Genomic DNA, 14,690 nt, shown 5'->3' with positions numbered 1-14,690 from the left:
TGATCAATTTTACGTATTTAATTTAAATCCATTATATTCCAAGAAAATCCGATATACTCAAATCCCTACAGTTTAATTTAATTCCAAAATATTCACAAAAGTCTAATTTAAAAAAATCCCTGCAGTTTAATTTAATTCCAAAATATTCCCAAAAATATGATTTAATCTCTGCAGTTTAGTTTAATTCCAAAATATCCCCAAAAATCTAATTTAATTAAATTCCTACAGTTTAATTTAATTCGAAAATATTCCCAAAAATTTGATTTAATCAAATCCCTATAGTTTAATTTAAATCAGACATATTTTAATTAACATAAATCTAATTAAATTCACATGCTCAAATTTAATCAGGAATATTGTTTAAAATAAACCTGATATAATTTATTCCCCTTACATTAACCTTGGAGTAGTGCTTACGACATCCCAATGACGAATCCACTCCAGTTAAAATGTTCAGGAGTGAAGTTAGGACCCGGATATGGTGTTCGTTTTTTCGATTTGACCGGGAAATAGCCGAGATATTGAAGAGAGAGAGAGCTTGATGAGAGAGAAAATGAAAAGAGAGAGAGAGAGAGAGAGAGAGAGAGAGAGAGAGAGAGAGAGAGAGAGAGAGAGAGAGAGAGAGATTGAGAGCAATATGACCACATTGGGGGGGGGGGCAATTGAAATCCAATGAATTGATTCTCCTGAAGCCTCCCTCTATCTCTCTCTCTCTCTCTCTCTCTCTCTCTCTCTCTCTCTCTCTCTCTCTCTCTCTCTCTTTATATATATATATATATTGTTTAAAATAAACCTGACATAATCTATTCCCTTTACCTTAATCTAGTCTTTACTTATTGAGCGTCGTTTCACCCCAATTATTATTTCACATTTGAGATAGCTATGCAGGACGTACTGGAAATCAGGCATAGCGAGCATTTGGGCAGGATTAGAGAATGCGTTTTAGAATAAATGTTTGTACTAGTTAAAAATGTTCTTATATTTCCAATGACGTAAATATTGTTATTTGAGATACCCATGTAAATATGATTATATAGTACTCTGGTATATAATATTTGAGGTTTTAAATTACTTCCGCTGCCTATAGTAAGTTATTTATAAAAAGTCGCACCTTGGACCTTATTGGGTTCGGGGCACCATAGGAACCGTCGATGGTTTGGCTAGACCTTCGACAGTTTGACACCAGAATTCAGATAATTTGCTTACTATCTGAATTTGTCGATGGTTTGGCTCAGGAACCCAGCACATATTTTTTGAATTTTAAACAATGGACGTTAAGTTGGTTGGGGTTTGGAGGGAAACCTCCAAGGAACTTTATATACACACTATTCTAGGTGTATTTTTACATAAGAAGATCATTTGTAAGTGTGTTGGATTTGGTGTAATTCCAAGTGGGGGGGGGGGGTGTGAATTGGAGATTTAAAAAATGTCTTCCTAGGTTAAACTAATCTAGCAATAGAATGACGCAACCTAGGACATATATGAAATTGTAGATACAATATATTAAACAATTTTCAGTACACGCACCACAATTTTAGTATTTCTCAACTAGATACAATGTCGTGTCAATCAGATATGCAGTATATTTAGTAGGGAAATTTAATCAAGCATAAAGAAGAATATAATCCAGGAAATGTAAAAGTGACATTGAATATGATATCAGGGTTCAGCCAATCCTGCCTACGTCCTCGTCTTGGCACACCCGCACAAGGATTACACAATAAGCTCACTTAACAGGTGGAGCGGTACCTAAACAACTAGGTCAATTAGTACAGATCTGACCTTAACCTTTACAACCAGGTCAAATTAACACAGGGCTGACCTCAACCTTTACATACAATCCTTACTGGACTGGATTATCACCCCCTCAGGCCACGCGTGGAATACAACATTATTTTTCACAATATAAAAGGGTACAATGATTATACTTCTTAATCAAGCAAATATGTACCAAATGTAATCAATCAACCACACATCAACAATATAGGAAATTGTAAGCTCTGTGATGTGATTTTTGTGCAAGTAACACTCAACAAGATATAATCACAAATATGCTCAAGAGTGTTCTAACAAGCTATTTCTTTGAAACTAGATATATCAAATCTCAATGCTACACTAGGGTTTCAAAGATGCTAATCAAATATTTAGATCAACTCAAAAAATATTTTCCTCAATGAAATAGGCTCAAGAGTTGTTTGAAAAATAATATAGCTTGTAAAATATTTGCACATAAAAACTATAGCTATAGGAATCTTGCAATGACGATGCAAAGATCCACAAGCTAATGAGTTTTTCCCAACACTAGATTTATTAAATAAAATTTGTGGGATAACTTTTTGCTTAACTCTCAAAAAATCAACAAACAATCAAGCACAATGTAGAGAGTATTAAGCAATCAATGACAAAGCAATAGAACAATAAGCATTCTCACAATACTAGGATTTATCAAAGGAATTAGTGTATGAGAGAATTTGAAGAAGATGGGGAAAAATAAGTTTTTTGAGATTGAGAGGATTTTCGCTAATGATTTTCACTAATCTCCCACTAATAAACACAAATGAAGCCCTAAATATAGAAGTTGCCCAAATTATGAACGTTAAGGACTCATAGGGCATTATTAGAATTATTTAAAAGCCAATTAGGAAAAATAACCACATTTAAATAATTTAACCTCGGTAAAAAATAAACAACTCAAGAGTTTTTGGGTGGCTAAACCTTGGTTTGGTCGCCCAAATAGACTTAGTTAAAAAAGTAAGTTTTGAATGTTCGGGTGCCCGAGTATGGGTTTGATTTGTTGAATTGAGGCGATTCCATTCTGTCTGCATTTTGGTCACCCGGTCCATGATTCGGTTAACCAAACTCGTGTGTTTGGTCGCCTGAGGCCCAATTTGAACGTAAACATTCGATTGGCTGAGTTGGTGGAAAAAGTTAGTTCAGGGTTTTGGTCGCTCGTAGCTGGTACGTTCATATGTGGTTCGGTTACCCGAAACCAAGTCAACCCGCTGACTTCTCAGCCTTTCAGGCACCCAAAGTGTTTTGAACACAATAGGTTCGATCGCCTGACCTCTCACAAACTTGCTTATTAAGTTCATTTTCGCTTCAATTAATTCCCTTGATATGTTAAGTGATTTTGGGGACATCTAATGTGCTTGTGCATGGACCTAAAGGCCTTCTAAGGTCTTTGAGGACGCCGAAAAAATCCGGTATCGGTCGACCAAGGTTGCCCTAATGACATTCGGTTCCCTATGGTCAGTCTACGGTCATTTTGAGCTTACAATTACCTACATGCATGACATGTAGAGATTATTATAGACCGATATAAATTATTACAGACCCAAATATAATAAATGCATTTACAAATGAAACATAAGCAGGTCTTCTTTTTTTGCCCTTCATTTTCTCATTGAATATGCCAAGAGTATGATCTTTAAGACTTTCAGGCTTCCATCAATCCTTTCTTATGTGTGTGCACTGAACTAGTGACCCGTTCAAGTATTAGGCACACACATTAGTAGTATGCAATTTTTCATAATCAAAACCAGAGATCGGACTCAAAAAATCAAGAAAGTGTCTTTTGACACCGAGATAGTAAAGTACTTTGCCGATTATTCCCATGGATGTAGGCATTGTCGAACAATATAATTCCCTGTGTTGTTATTTTTGCTTTCATATATACTGCGTGGGTGTGTTCTGTATTTGGTTTTTATTAATTGTCGCATTGTTATTCCATTGTGCAAATAAAATTTATACAACAAATTGGTATTAGAGCAATTGTTGTAATGGCTCTGGATACTTCGTCTGCGAAATTTGACGTTGTCAAGTTTGATGGAATCGAAAACTTTGGTTTGTGGTAGAGAAGGGTGAAGGATTTGCTTGTGCAGCAAGGGATGGCAAACCCCTTGTTTGGTGTTCAACCGGAAGGCATGATTGAAGCAAATTGGAAGGAATTAGAGATGAAGATGGTGGCTACTATCGGATTATGTGTGGCGGATGATGTGATGTATCACATCATGAAAGATGATTCTCCTGTGGCTGTATGGAAAAAGCTTGGAAGCTGGTACATGTCTAAGTCTCTTATGAATCAACTATTTCTTAAGCAAATGCTTTATTGGCTTAAGATGATGGAGGGTTCGGATTTGAACCAACACATCAATGCATTCAATAAAATCATAAGTGATTTAGTGCGGATTGATGTGAAATTAGAGGAAGATGACAAGTCGCTCATGCTACTAAATTCCCTGCAGTGTCTCACATGTATGAGAACTTGGTTACGACTCTTGCATGGGATAAAGAGACCCTAAATTTGGGAGTGGTGACAAGTGTGTTGTTGGGATTTCATCAAAGAACGAAAGTATAGGAAAAAATTTCACACGGTGAAGGGCTTGTGGTGAAAGGTAACCATGAACGTGGGAGAGGAAAATTTAGAAATGGATTGGGTCAAAATAAATCCCGATCTCAGTCCAAGAAGAAAAATGATATCCAGTGTTTTAAGTGTGGTAAAAAAGGACGCATAAAATCAGAGTGTTCGGATTAGAAGAAAGGGAATGTTGAAAAGCAAGAAGGCACTTCAAAATCAGCAAATGTAGTTAAAGAAGGAAATTTAAAATGTAGTGATGGTGACATACTTTCAGTTTCATTGGGGTCAGATCACCTTACGGACTTTTGGATCCTAGACTTGGCATGTTTTTATCACATGACTCCAAACAAGGAGTGGTTTAGAACTTACAGGTTGGTTAATTCAGGTTCAATTCTTATAGGTAATGATGTTTCTTGTAAAATCATTAGAATATGAGATGTTTGAATTAAAATGTTTGATGGTGCTGTAAGAATTCTATGTGATGTAAGACATATTCTAGACCTACGAAAAAGTCTAATTTCATTAGGAACTTTGTACTGTAATGGATTTAGTTACAAGTTCTAAAGTGGAGTTATGAAGGTATGCAAAGGCAATTTAACAGTGATGAAAGGACAAACGTTAGATGGGAACATTTATTCCCTGTTGGGCACTACAGTTGTAAGTGGAGCTGTAGCCGTAGATTCTGAATTTGATGATACTGTCTTGTGGCATATGAAACTTGGGCACATGAGTGAGCATTTCATGAAAGAACTTCACATGATGAAATGCTTGAAGGGCATGAAAACATGTAAGCTAAACTTCTACAAGTTTTTTATTCTTGGGAAGCAAAGTAGGGTGTAGTTCAAACCAACTATACACAAGATGGAAGGTATTCTTGATTACATACACTCTAATGTTTGGGAGCTAGTGAAAGTAGCATCATGCGGAGGATATGTGTATTTTATAAGTTTTATTGATGGCTACTTATATAAGGTTTGGTATACTTCATGCGCCACAAGTTAGATACGTTTTCCAGGTTTAAGTTGTGAAAAGCTAAAGTGGAAAACTAAACTGAGAGGAGAATTAAATGCCTTGGATCAAACAATGGGACCAAGTAGGCTGATTCTAGGTTCATTGAGTTTTGTGAGTAGCAGGGCATTAGGAGACATTTCACTATTCAGCAAACACCTCATCAAAATGGTGTGGGTGAAAGGATGAACCAAATTTTAGCTGAGAGAGCTCAGTGTCTTAGGCTTAATGCATGACTAGTGAAGAACTTTTGGGCCGAGGCAATTAGTATGACTTGTTTTTTGGTAAACTAATCGCCAAGGGCATCACTAGAAGAGAAAGTGGTAGAGGAGGTATGGACGGGAAATGTGGTAGACTACTCTGAATTAAAGGTATTTGGTTGTCCAACCTATGTACACTTTTCTAGTGAGGAGAGATTGAAGCTTGACGTAAAGTCTAGATGTTGCATCTTTTTGGGGTATCAGAAAGGTGTGAAAGGGTTCAAATTGTGGGATCCAATGGAAAACAAGGTGGTGATCAGTATAGATACATTTTTTGATGAAAAAACTATGGTGAAGCGTACTCAAGTTGATGATGAAGAGAAACATGAGCTAGAAAACAGGAGCAGAGATGAGCATGTGGTGCGAGTGGAGTTAGAAACTCAGGGCAATGATCTTTGTCCCCTAGTTGTAGGGAGTTCTAGCTTGGGAAACTAGCAAGTCGAGAGTGGTCCTATATAGAGATCTAGACACATTATCAGACCACCACCTAGGTATGGATTTGATGATCTGATATCCTATGCTTTCATTACCAGTTGCAAGGATCCGACTACTTTTTAAGAGGTAGTGCACGGCCAGGAGAAAAGTAGGCGGATGGGTACTATGATTGAGGAGATGGAATCGTTGCATAAGAATCAGACTTGGGATTTGGTGGAGCTTCCAGATGGGAAGAGGGCGATAGGCTGCAAATGGGTATATAGGAAGATGGAAGCAATTTCAAAAAAGGAAGTAGTGAAATTCAAGGTATGGTCAGTGGCAAAGGGGTACCATAGAAGAAAGGAGTAGATTATGATGAGATCTTCTCACTTGTGGTCCGAAACACTTTCATCAGGGTAGTGTTGGGATTAATGGCTCATTATAACCTACATTTGGAATAGGATGTGAAGACGACATTTCTCCATGGTGACTTGGAGAAGCAGATCTATATGGTACATCTAGAGGGATTTAGTCAACTCAAACAAGAGCATCTAGTTTGTAAAGTAAAGAAGTCTCTGTATAGGCTGAAACAAGTCTCCTAGGTAATGGTACAAATGGTTTGATTCCTATATGATCCTGATAGGCTACAAAAGGTGTGAGTATGACTGCTGCTTGTATGTGAAAGACCTTGATGATCGTTTTCTTATTTTTTTTATTGCTATATGTTGATGACATGCTAATAGCTTCAAAATACATAACTAAGGTTAATTAGTTGAATATTCTATTGCATAAAGAGTTTGACATGAAGGATCTTGGTGTAGCCAAGAAGATACTTGGGATGGAGATTTGTCAGGACAAAACTGTAAGGAGGTTATGGTTATCTCAGGGTGGTTATATAGAGAAGGTTTTGGAAGGGTTCAACATGGCTAATGCTGAACTGGTATGTACACCTCTAGAGAATCACTTTAAATTGTTTAGCAATGAATGCCCAAGGATGAATGATGAAATCTACGACATGTCAAAGGTCTTTTATGCTAGTGCTGTGGGGAGTTTAATGTATGTCATGTTGTGTACAAGACCAAACTTGGCATATGTAGTAAGTGTGGTGAGTAAGTTTCTCTCTAATCTGGGTAGACAATATTGGGAAGCCGTCAAATGGATTTTTAGATACTTACGGGATACTTCTAACTATGGTATCATGTTCGACAAGCAACAGGATAGTCCATCAGTTGTGGGGTTTGTAGATGCTAATTATATAGGGGATATGGATGACAGAAGGTCTACAATGGGTTATGTTTTCACCCTTGTGGGAGGACCTATATGTGGGAGGTCTATGGTACAGTCCATGGTGGCATTGTCTACAATTGAGTCTGAATATAGGGCAGTTGTCGAAGCTGCAAATGAAGCGTTATGGCTTATTGGTTTAGTTAAGGAGCTGGGGATACAAAAAGGTGGAGTTATGCTGCGTTGTGATAGTCAGAGTGCCATCTACTTGGTGAACAATCAAGTTTATCATGCTAGAACCAAACATATTGATGTAAGGTTCCACAAGATTAGGGAATTGATTTCTTCAGATGAACTTGTACTTAATAAAATTCACACATCTAAGAATGCAGCGGAAATATTGACAAAGTCGGTTACCACTGAAAAGTTCAAGCATTGCTTGGACTTGCTTCATGTCTCCAAGTACTAGAAGGGAGACAGTCCCCAACCTAACGTCCTAAGGTCAAGGTGGAGCAGCGGGCTATGTTTCAGGTTCTCCTAAGGGGCGTATACTCGTTAAGGTGGAGATTGTTATGATATGTGGCTCATATACTTAATGGGATGCATGTACAAGGAAGAAGACATAGTGGAAAAGCATAAGTGCTAAGGAGCAGCAGGGGAACCATCGACAGTTTGGCTAGACCGTCAATGGTTTGACACCAGCATTCAGACAATATACATACTGTCTGAAACTATCGACTGTTTGGCTCGGGAACCCAGCACAAATTTTTTGAATTTTGAACAATGGACGTTAAGTTGGTTGGGGTTTGGAGGGAAACCTCCTAGAAACTTTATATATACACTATTTTGGGTGTATTTGGACGTAAGAATATCATTTTTAAGTGTCTTTTGACACCAAGATAGTAAAGTACTTTGCCGATTGCTCCCATGGATATAGGCATTGCCGAACCACATAATTCCTTGTGTTGTTAATTTTTCTTTCATATATACTACGTGGGTGTGTTTTGTATTTGGTTTTCGTTGATTGTTGCATTATTATTCCATTGTGCAAATACAATTTATATAACGCTAACACTAGCAAAGTAAATCAGATATTTAACAAGAGAATTCTAGTGGTTTAGGAAAGAAGTGCCTAATCCTATAAGTTTCTTGAGCCAACAGGTAATTTCCCTTCATGAGGGGTTGTGTTTTATGTTTATTTAAAAAAGTAAGGATCATATCGTAAAATAACTTCAACTCCTTCCTTTTTTCCATTTCTTTTATGGTTCACGAATGTCAATTCATAAGAATTGACTTGTTATAATAGGTTAGTTACAATTAGTTATACAAAAAATTATGTTATCATAAAGCAAATAACAAAGTAGAGAATATATACAAAATTATTATTGTTAAATTTCACTATGAAAATACCTCTTCATTTCTTTTTATATGTTGGATGAAATAATAGGGAATACACAAGGAATAACTATTACCTCTATCTCTAAATTTCTCATTGTATTTAATCATAAAGAATAATTATTCTACAAACAAAACCTAACCTTAGATACATAAAGGACATCCTAGGACCATAAGACACCCCACTTTGCAAGGTAAGGGGAAGGTTATCACAAAGTGTGTGCAACCTTTCTGCACAAACCTTGCCCCTTATTTTATATAGAGAGGCTATCTCCTTGGACTTGAACCCGTGACCATGAGTCACAAAGAAGAAACCATACCGTTGATCCAAGGTCTGCCCTTCTAACCTAACATATATATATATATACCTAACTATATTTGATATTTATATATTTTATCTTCATTTGAGATCACATTATGTTTGGCTTACAGAATGGAATGTGGTAGGAAATGAGTGGAATGAAAATTTGAATGGAGATCATGATAAAATCAAGTAATAAATTCAATTTCATTCTATTCCTACATATCAAACATGCAGTAAGTGTGTGTTGACTTATTGAGTGTGATCTCTGTTTTGATGCTGACAAAGTATTAGTATCTTATGTGTGTTTAAGTATGTGAACATGTCTAAATTTTAGCACACATAAGATCAAGGGATTTGGAAGCCAGAAGAAAATCCACGATCATATGTATCTGGCACATTCCATGAAGACACATGAGCAAGAAGATTGAAGACATTCAATTTTAATTGTAAATGCATTTGGATTTTATATTTTGGGTCTATAATAACTACATCTCATGCATGATAAGTATTTAATGTTCAAGACCATAAGCTGACCATTAGGACCTAAATTCTATAACTTATTCACACATGGTTGAATAAGTTCAAGAACAAAAATAGGGCTTACACAGACTTCGGTCGACAAACGTTGGATTTTTTGGGCTTAATTAAAAGCCTCGGTCAACCAAACCCTTAAACTAAAATGTCATAAGCTTGTTCACTAGGGTTTAAAAAGCACAGGGGCTAAATAGGACATAAATGCTCTTTTTTAAGTAGCCTCGATCGACCGACCACTAGATGTTTTAAATGTCTTGGTCGACCGAACCGGCCAAAAGTCAACATGTTCACTTCACTCAGTCGACCATTCCGTTTTGAACGAATCGTCCTTGGTCGGCTGAACCATAAAGTGTCTGACACCCCAATTGTTCGGTCGACCAAATGTGTAGTTCATTTTAGCCTAGGTCGACCGAACCTAGATGAGCAGCCTATCGTCTTTTTTTTTTGGTCGACCAAACCCACGAAGGGTTTAAAATTGCCTTTAGACAGTTGACCAAACCTGTAGTTTAAAATTGCCACGGTCGACCAAACTTGTTAAAGTGGTCGGTTGAACCTTGAATATGGTCGATTGAACGTCTTGGGTTGGCGAAATTTTTACCACAGTTAAATAAGGTTAATTTTCATTAAATAATTTTCAAAATACCCTTGATGTCCCTAGCGGTCATATTTTTTGGGAATCCTATATATACTCCCTCATTTGTCCTATTTAGTAAAGATTAGTAAAGTGATTAGCCAAAAATCCTCTGAAATTTTTATTGTGCTAAAATCTTTCACACTCCCACATTTTCATAAGCTCATTGTTAAAACTCTTTCTCATACTCTATTGATTACATATTTTAGAAAGAGTTCATTGTGTTCTTCATATTCATTTGCAAAGTTATTGCAACTTGTGGATTGAGTGAACACTCAAATCTTGTGGGCATGTATACATTTATTTAAAGCTTAAACTCTCTTATAATTGTATTGGTTGATATTGCTTTTTGAGAGTTAGCTAAAGTTTCTTCCATTGAATTTTCATTCATAAATATCTTTTGGGAAAAAACTACTCATAGCTTGAGAAGTTGCATCCTTATTGCAAGATTCAAAAGCTTGCTTTGTGTTTCTAATAAAAATATTTTTTGCAAGCTTAAACTCTAATATAGTGTGCTTAATATTTGATAAAATGTTTTGATATTTTTGCTTAGGGTTTTTAAAGCACCTTTGATTATTCATTTATTGAATATATATACTATATTGAATCAAAGTTCTCACTTTCATATATATATATAGACACACACACACACACACACACATAGTCTCTCTCTCTCTCTCTCTCTCTCTCTCTCTCTCTCTCTCTCTCTCTCTCTCTCTCTCTCTCTCTCTCTCTCTCGAGTTGACATATAACTTCACATTAGCATCTCTCACATTATCATATAATTTATTTGATTGAGAGATATATTTGATATACTCCTTTGAGCATCAACTCTTATCATATTTGAGTGCATTGATTGTATAGAGCTTATTGTTGTACATATATGCTTAGTGTAAGAAGCATATCGATTGTACACAAATTTTATATTATCTAATTGTATTCCAGGCGAGGTCTGAGGGGGTGTTGATCTAACCTGTAAGGATCAAGTTGTAAAGGTTAGGGCCAACCCTATTAATCTGACTTGAGATTTTCCTCTCCTAGTAATTAAGGAGAGGGTGTTGTAAATGGTGTCGCTCCACTCGTAAGTGAGCAAAGGTATGTAGTGAATTCTCCTGCTTGTGATCTTGAGGTGGGGACGTAGGCAATGTTGGCCGAACCCTAATATCATACTATGTGTCATTTTCTCTTTTCCTTATACTCTTTAATTATATTTTCACACTTTGATATATGCACATGTATGTTTAATTATTTATTGCTTTGATCGTTGCTCATACATCCTTTGAATATTGTGGGTATTGGAATCTATTTAGAAAGACCCTAGGTTGCAATACACTGCTTGGGGACTCGAATTAAATCTAGAAAAGTTTTAAAATTCCAATTCACCCCCCCCTCTCTTGGGAATACACCAATTCCAACAGTGTGGTCCCTTTAACTTATAAAATCAATTCTCATTTTTTTATAATATAAAAATTTTAATCTTCAAAAATACACTTGGATGCCTACTATTGGCAAAAGTTATTTAAGAAAAAAAAAAAAAAAAACCAACTAACGGTCCTAAGCTCCCAATAGACTTAAACCACAAGATTTAAAAACCATTAAATTACAAGTGGTTTAACCCCCACCTAATAGAGAATATGGAAGGTTCTAGCTGGGAAATAAAATTAGAAAGGAGGGTCCAGATAGAGTAGCATGATTAGGGTAAAGGGGAAAAACACTCTCAAGGAGCTTAGGGTGGGGGGACTGCCCCCTCCAAGCCCCCTTTGCAGTTGCACCTATTCCTCGCACTTTTCTTCAATTAGTTTCTTGTATTTGTATACATAGATAAATGTGTGTGTGTGTGTTTATACTTGTATGTATGACTATCTACAAGTACCTAGAGAAGCAGTCATATAGGTTCCTACAAAAACCCAATACACCTTAACCCAAACCCAAATCCTCCTTTTGGAGGAATCAAATTGAGTATTTCTTAGAGGACAGTGGAAGATGAACCAATGTGCCGAAGTTGGATTTAGCGTGTGTGTCTGTGTGGTGTGCCTGATCGGGTGAAGGTTGGTTTGGTTTTGTGCAATGCCCTTGCAGCAGGAAGAGGAAATTTTCATTTGAAAGGCTTTGTATAAGGCTGCCCCCTATGCACGACCTTGATAAAAATGATCTTTCTTTTCAATTAGTAAAGCCTAAATGCCCTTATTGAAAATAAGAGGCTAATGGAAGGACTCGAGGACTTTGAAAGCACTGTCAGTCTAGCAAACAGAGGGAGGAAGATGAAGGGGAAGCTTGACTAAGAAAGCAAGAAGAAGAAAGCTGTAGTTTCTATATTCCCTTAAAGGAATGAAATATAGATGTTGATTTTGGTTCTACTAGTGGATATTGATCCAATAATGGTGGTTGAAGTGACTTTTTGAGTCTCTAGCTGTCTATGCTTCTATGGAAATTTCATATATAGATAGAGATAGTATATTTAGATAGGATAACATCAACAAAATTGAATAAGTTGTGATTGAGTCTAAGTTTTTCCAAAAAGGCTTATTTTATTGAAAAGTTACCATAATAATACCTTTCTTATTGAGAATTTACAACAACTGGTGCCCACGCCAAAAGTAATAACTCTATTGTATGTGCACGAGCAAGCAACAATCTAGACTAATTATTTTCGTCTTCTCTTCATTGACATATTGATAGAACATTGGCTATTGTAATGGAACTTGGGGTTGATTCTAGAGGTTAATTTTCTATCTGTATACTTACATTATTATTTTTTCATTGACTACTATATATACATAAATACACACACATTGATCTACATTTTGTTACCAACACCTTTTGCATTAATAAAAGAAAATCTTATTTTAAATAAATTTGCTTTTCAAAAAGATTTTCTTTGAAGTGAATTGGTAAAAAAAGATTGACAAAAACCCATAATTTTTCTCCAAGCTAGGACATATATATATATACTGTTTGATTCTAAATTCTAATAGTTATTGAGAACTCAAATTTCATAATTACTTGATATGTCGTGTAGGGATCTTAACGGTCATGAGATGGGAACATGATATTCATGACACAATCTAAAACCAAGAAAATTAACCTCAGTTCTTGAGTTTTAGACTATTTTGGAAAAAGGAAAAAGCCACAAATGCACTTTATAGTGCTCTGATCCCCTTCAATCAATACATATTAAAATGGTCAAGATAGCAATTATCTTGGTCGAGAATAATTATTGACTCCTAGACGGCCAATCAATTAGGTAAGCTCTTCTTTAATTTACAATGTGATTGGTGCATGCTAGCTATGACTATATATTTTGGTACAATATAATCAAATTAGGCAGACAAATTTAATTATTATTATAATTACTTTTGCAATGTGCATGGAAATATATATATATATATATATACATACACACAGAAACATCAAATAGGTGTATTAAGAAAAATTATTAGGTACATGAATGTATACACTGAAATCAATATAATTTCACCAAGAAACCATATTAATTACCATATGTATACCCGAATGTATATAATGTTTTCTCCTGCAATTAGACAGACTTCTTTCCAATCCAACAATACAAACTCTCACAAGCTCATAAGTTTTTTTTTTTTTAATAATAAATATGAAATTAAAAAAATTCCACATCAAAACAAAGATTACAGATTTACAGTGGTGCGCATTGGATCAATCTGCACCAACCTTAAAGACAATTATCCTACCTTAAAACATTATCTCGATCTTCTTTTCTCCTGCATTAAATATTGCATGCCTGTGCTTAATTTAATTAATCAGTTTCATGCACGACTCCCGTAATATATATACAAATACAATCTATTATCTCTTACTTGGAGCGAAGATCAATTAATTGGAAGTCCTAGCACAACGCGTGATGGCACTGCAGCCGCGCCTGTACGGATTCGCCTTGCCCGACCTAGCACAGTTGTAGTAGGAGTGACCTCGGCGGTTGCAGGGGACGTTGTTCCGCCTGAGCGCGCCGTAGCTAATGTACCTTCCGCCTTGAGCCAGCGTTCTGCGGCTGATCATGCCCGCATCGTCGTCCTCGTCGTCGTCATCTTCGACGTTCGTGCACTCTCCCAACAATCCAACGCACGTCTCCGGCGCAGGTGTGCTGATTCCCTCGACATGGCCGACGTTCGGGAAATGCATGTCGTCCTCCCAGTGCGTGTCGGCCTGGAGCGAGGACTCGACGGCGCAGGCAAAGGCCAGGGCCAGAATGATCAGGATCGCTGGCAGAAGCCGTTCGACATCCATGAGAGAAAGAGAGAGAGAGATGTGTTACAGTGTTAGGAAGAGATCAGGTGGGAAGGAGAATACATGGAGGGGAGAGGCATGGGGAGTACGTAGATGAGTTGAGAGATGGGGAGGTGCGGTCGTCTTCTTCTTCTTTTTCTTCCCTGGTATGTGTGACCTAACGCGTTTTATGGTGGGTGTGTTGTTTGCGGTTGCGGGAGGCCCGCTTCATGCTGCATATTTGCAGTTGAAGTTGAACGGGAGAAAAAAGAGGAAGGGTAGAGGAGCGGCTCTGGCCTTTTTCCTCCCAATATAGAGATC

The 14,690-nt window shown here is 36.7% G+C and overlaps 1 protein-coding gene across 1 annotated transcript; it reads right to left on the bottom strand.

The window, feature by feature from the left end:
- Positions 1-13,979: 13,979 nt before the first annotated feature.
- LOC131148233 (protein RALF-like 22) lies at positions 13,980-14,390 on the bottom strand. Its single transcript, XM_058097959.1, has one exon. The coding sequence runs from the start codon at positions 14,388-14,390 to the stop codon at positions 13,980-13,982; it is 411 nt and encodes a 136-aa protein (XP_057953942.1).
- Positions 14,391-14,690: the final 300 nt, after the last annotated feature.

This window comes from Malania oleifera, chromosome 2 (assembly GCF_029873635.1).
Source record: "Malania oleifera isolate guangnan ecotype guangnan chromosome 2, ASM2987363v1, whole genome shotgun sequence".
NCBI classification, from domain to species: Eukaryota; Viridiplantae; Streptophyta; class Magnoliopsida; order Santalales; family Ximeniaceae; genus Malania; species Malania oleifera.
Note: the sequence above shows the minus strand (reverse complement) of the source record. Positions and strands in the feature narration are given on the sequence as shown.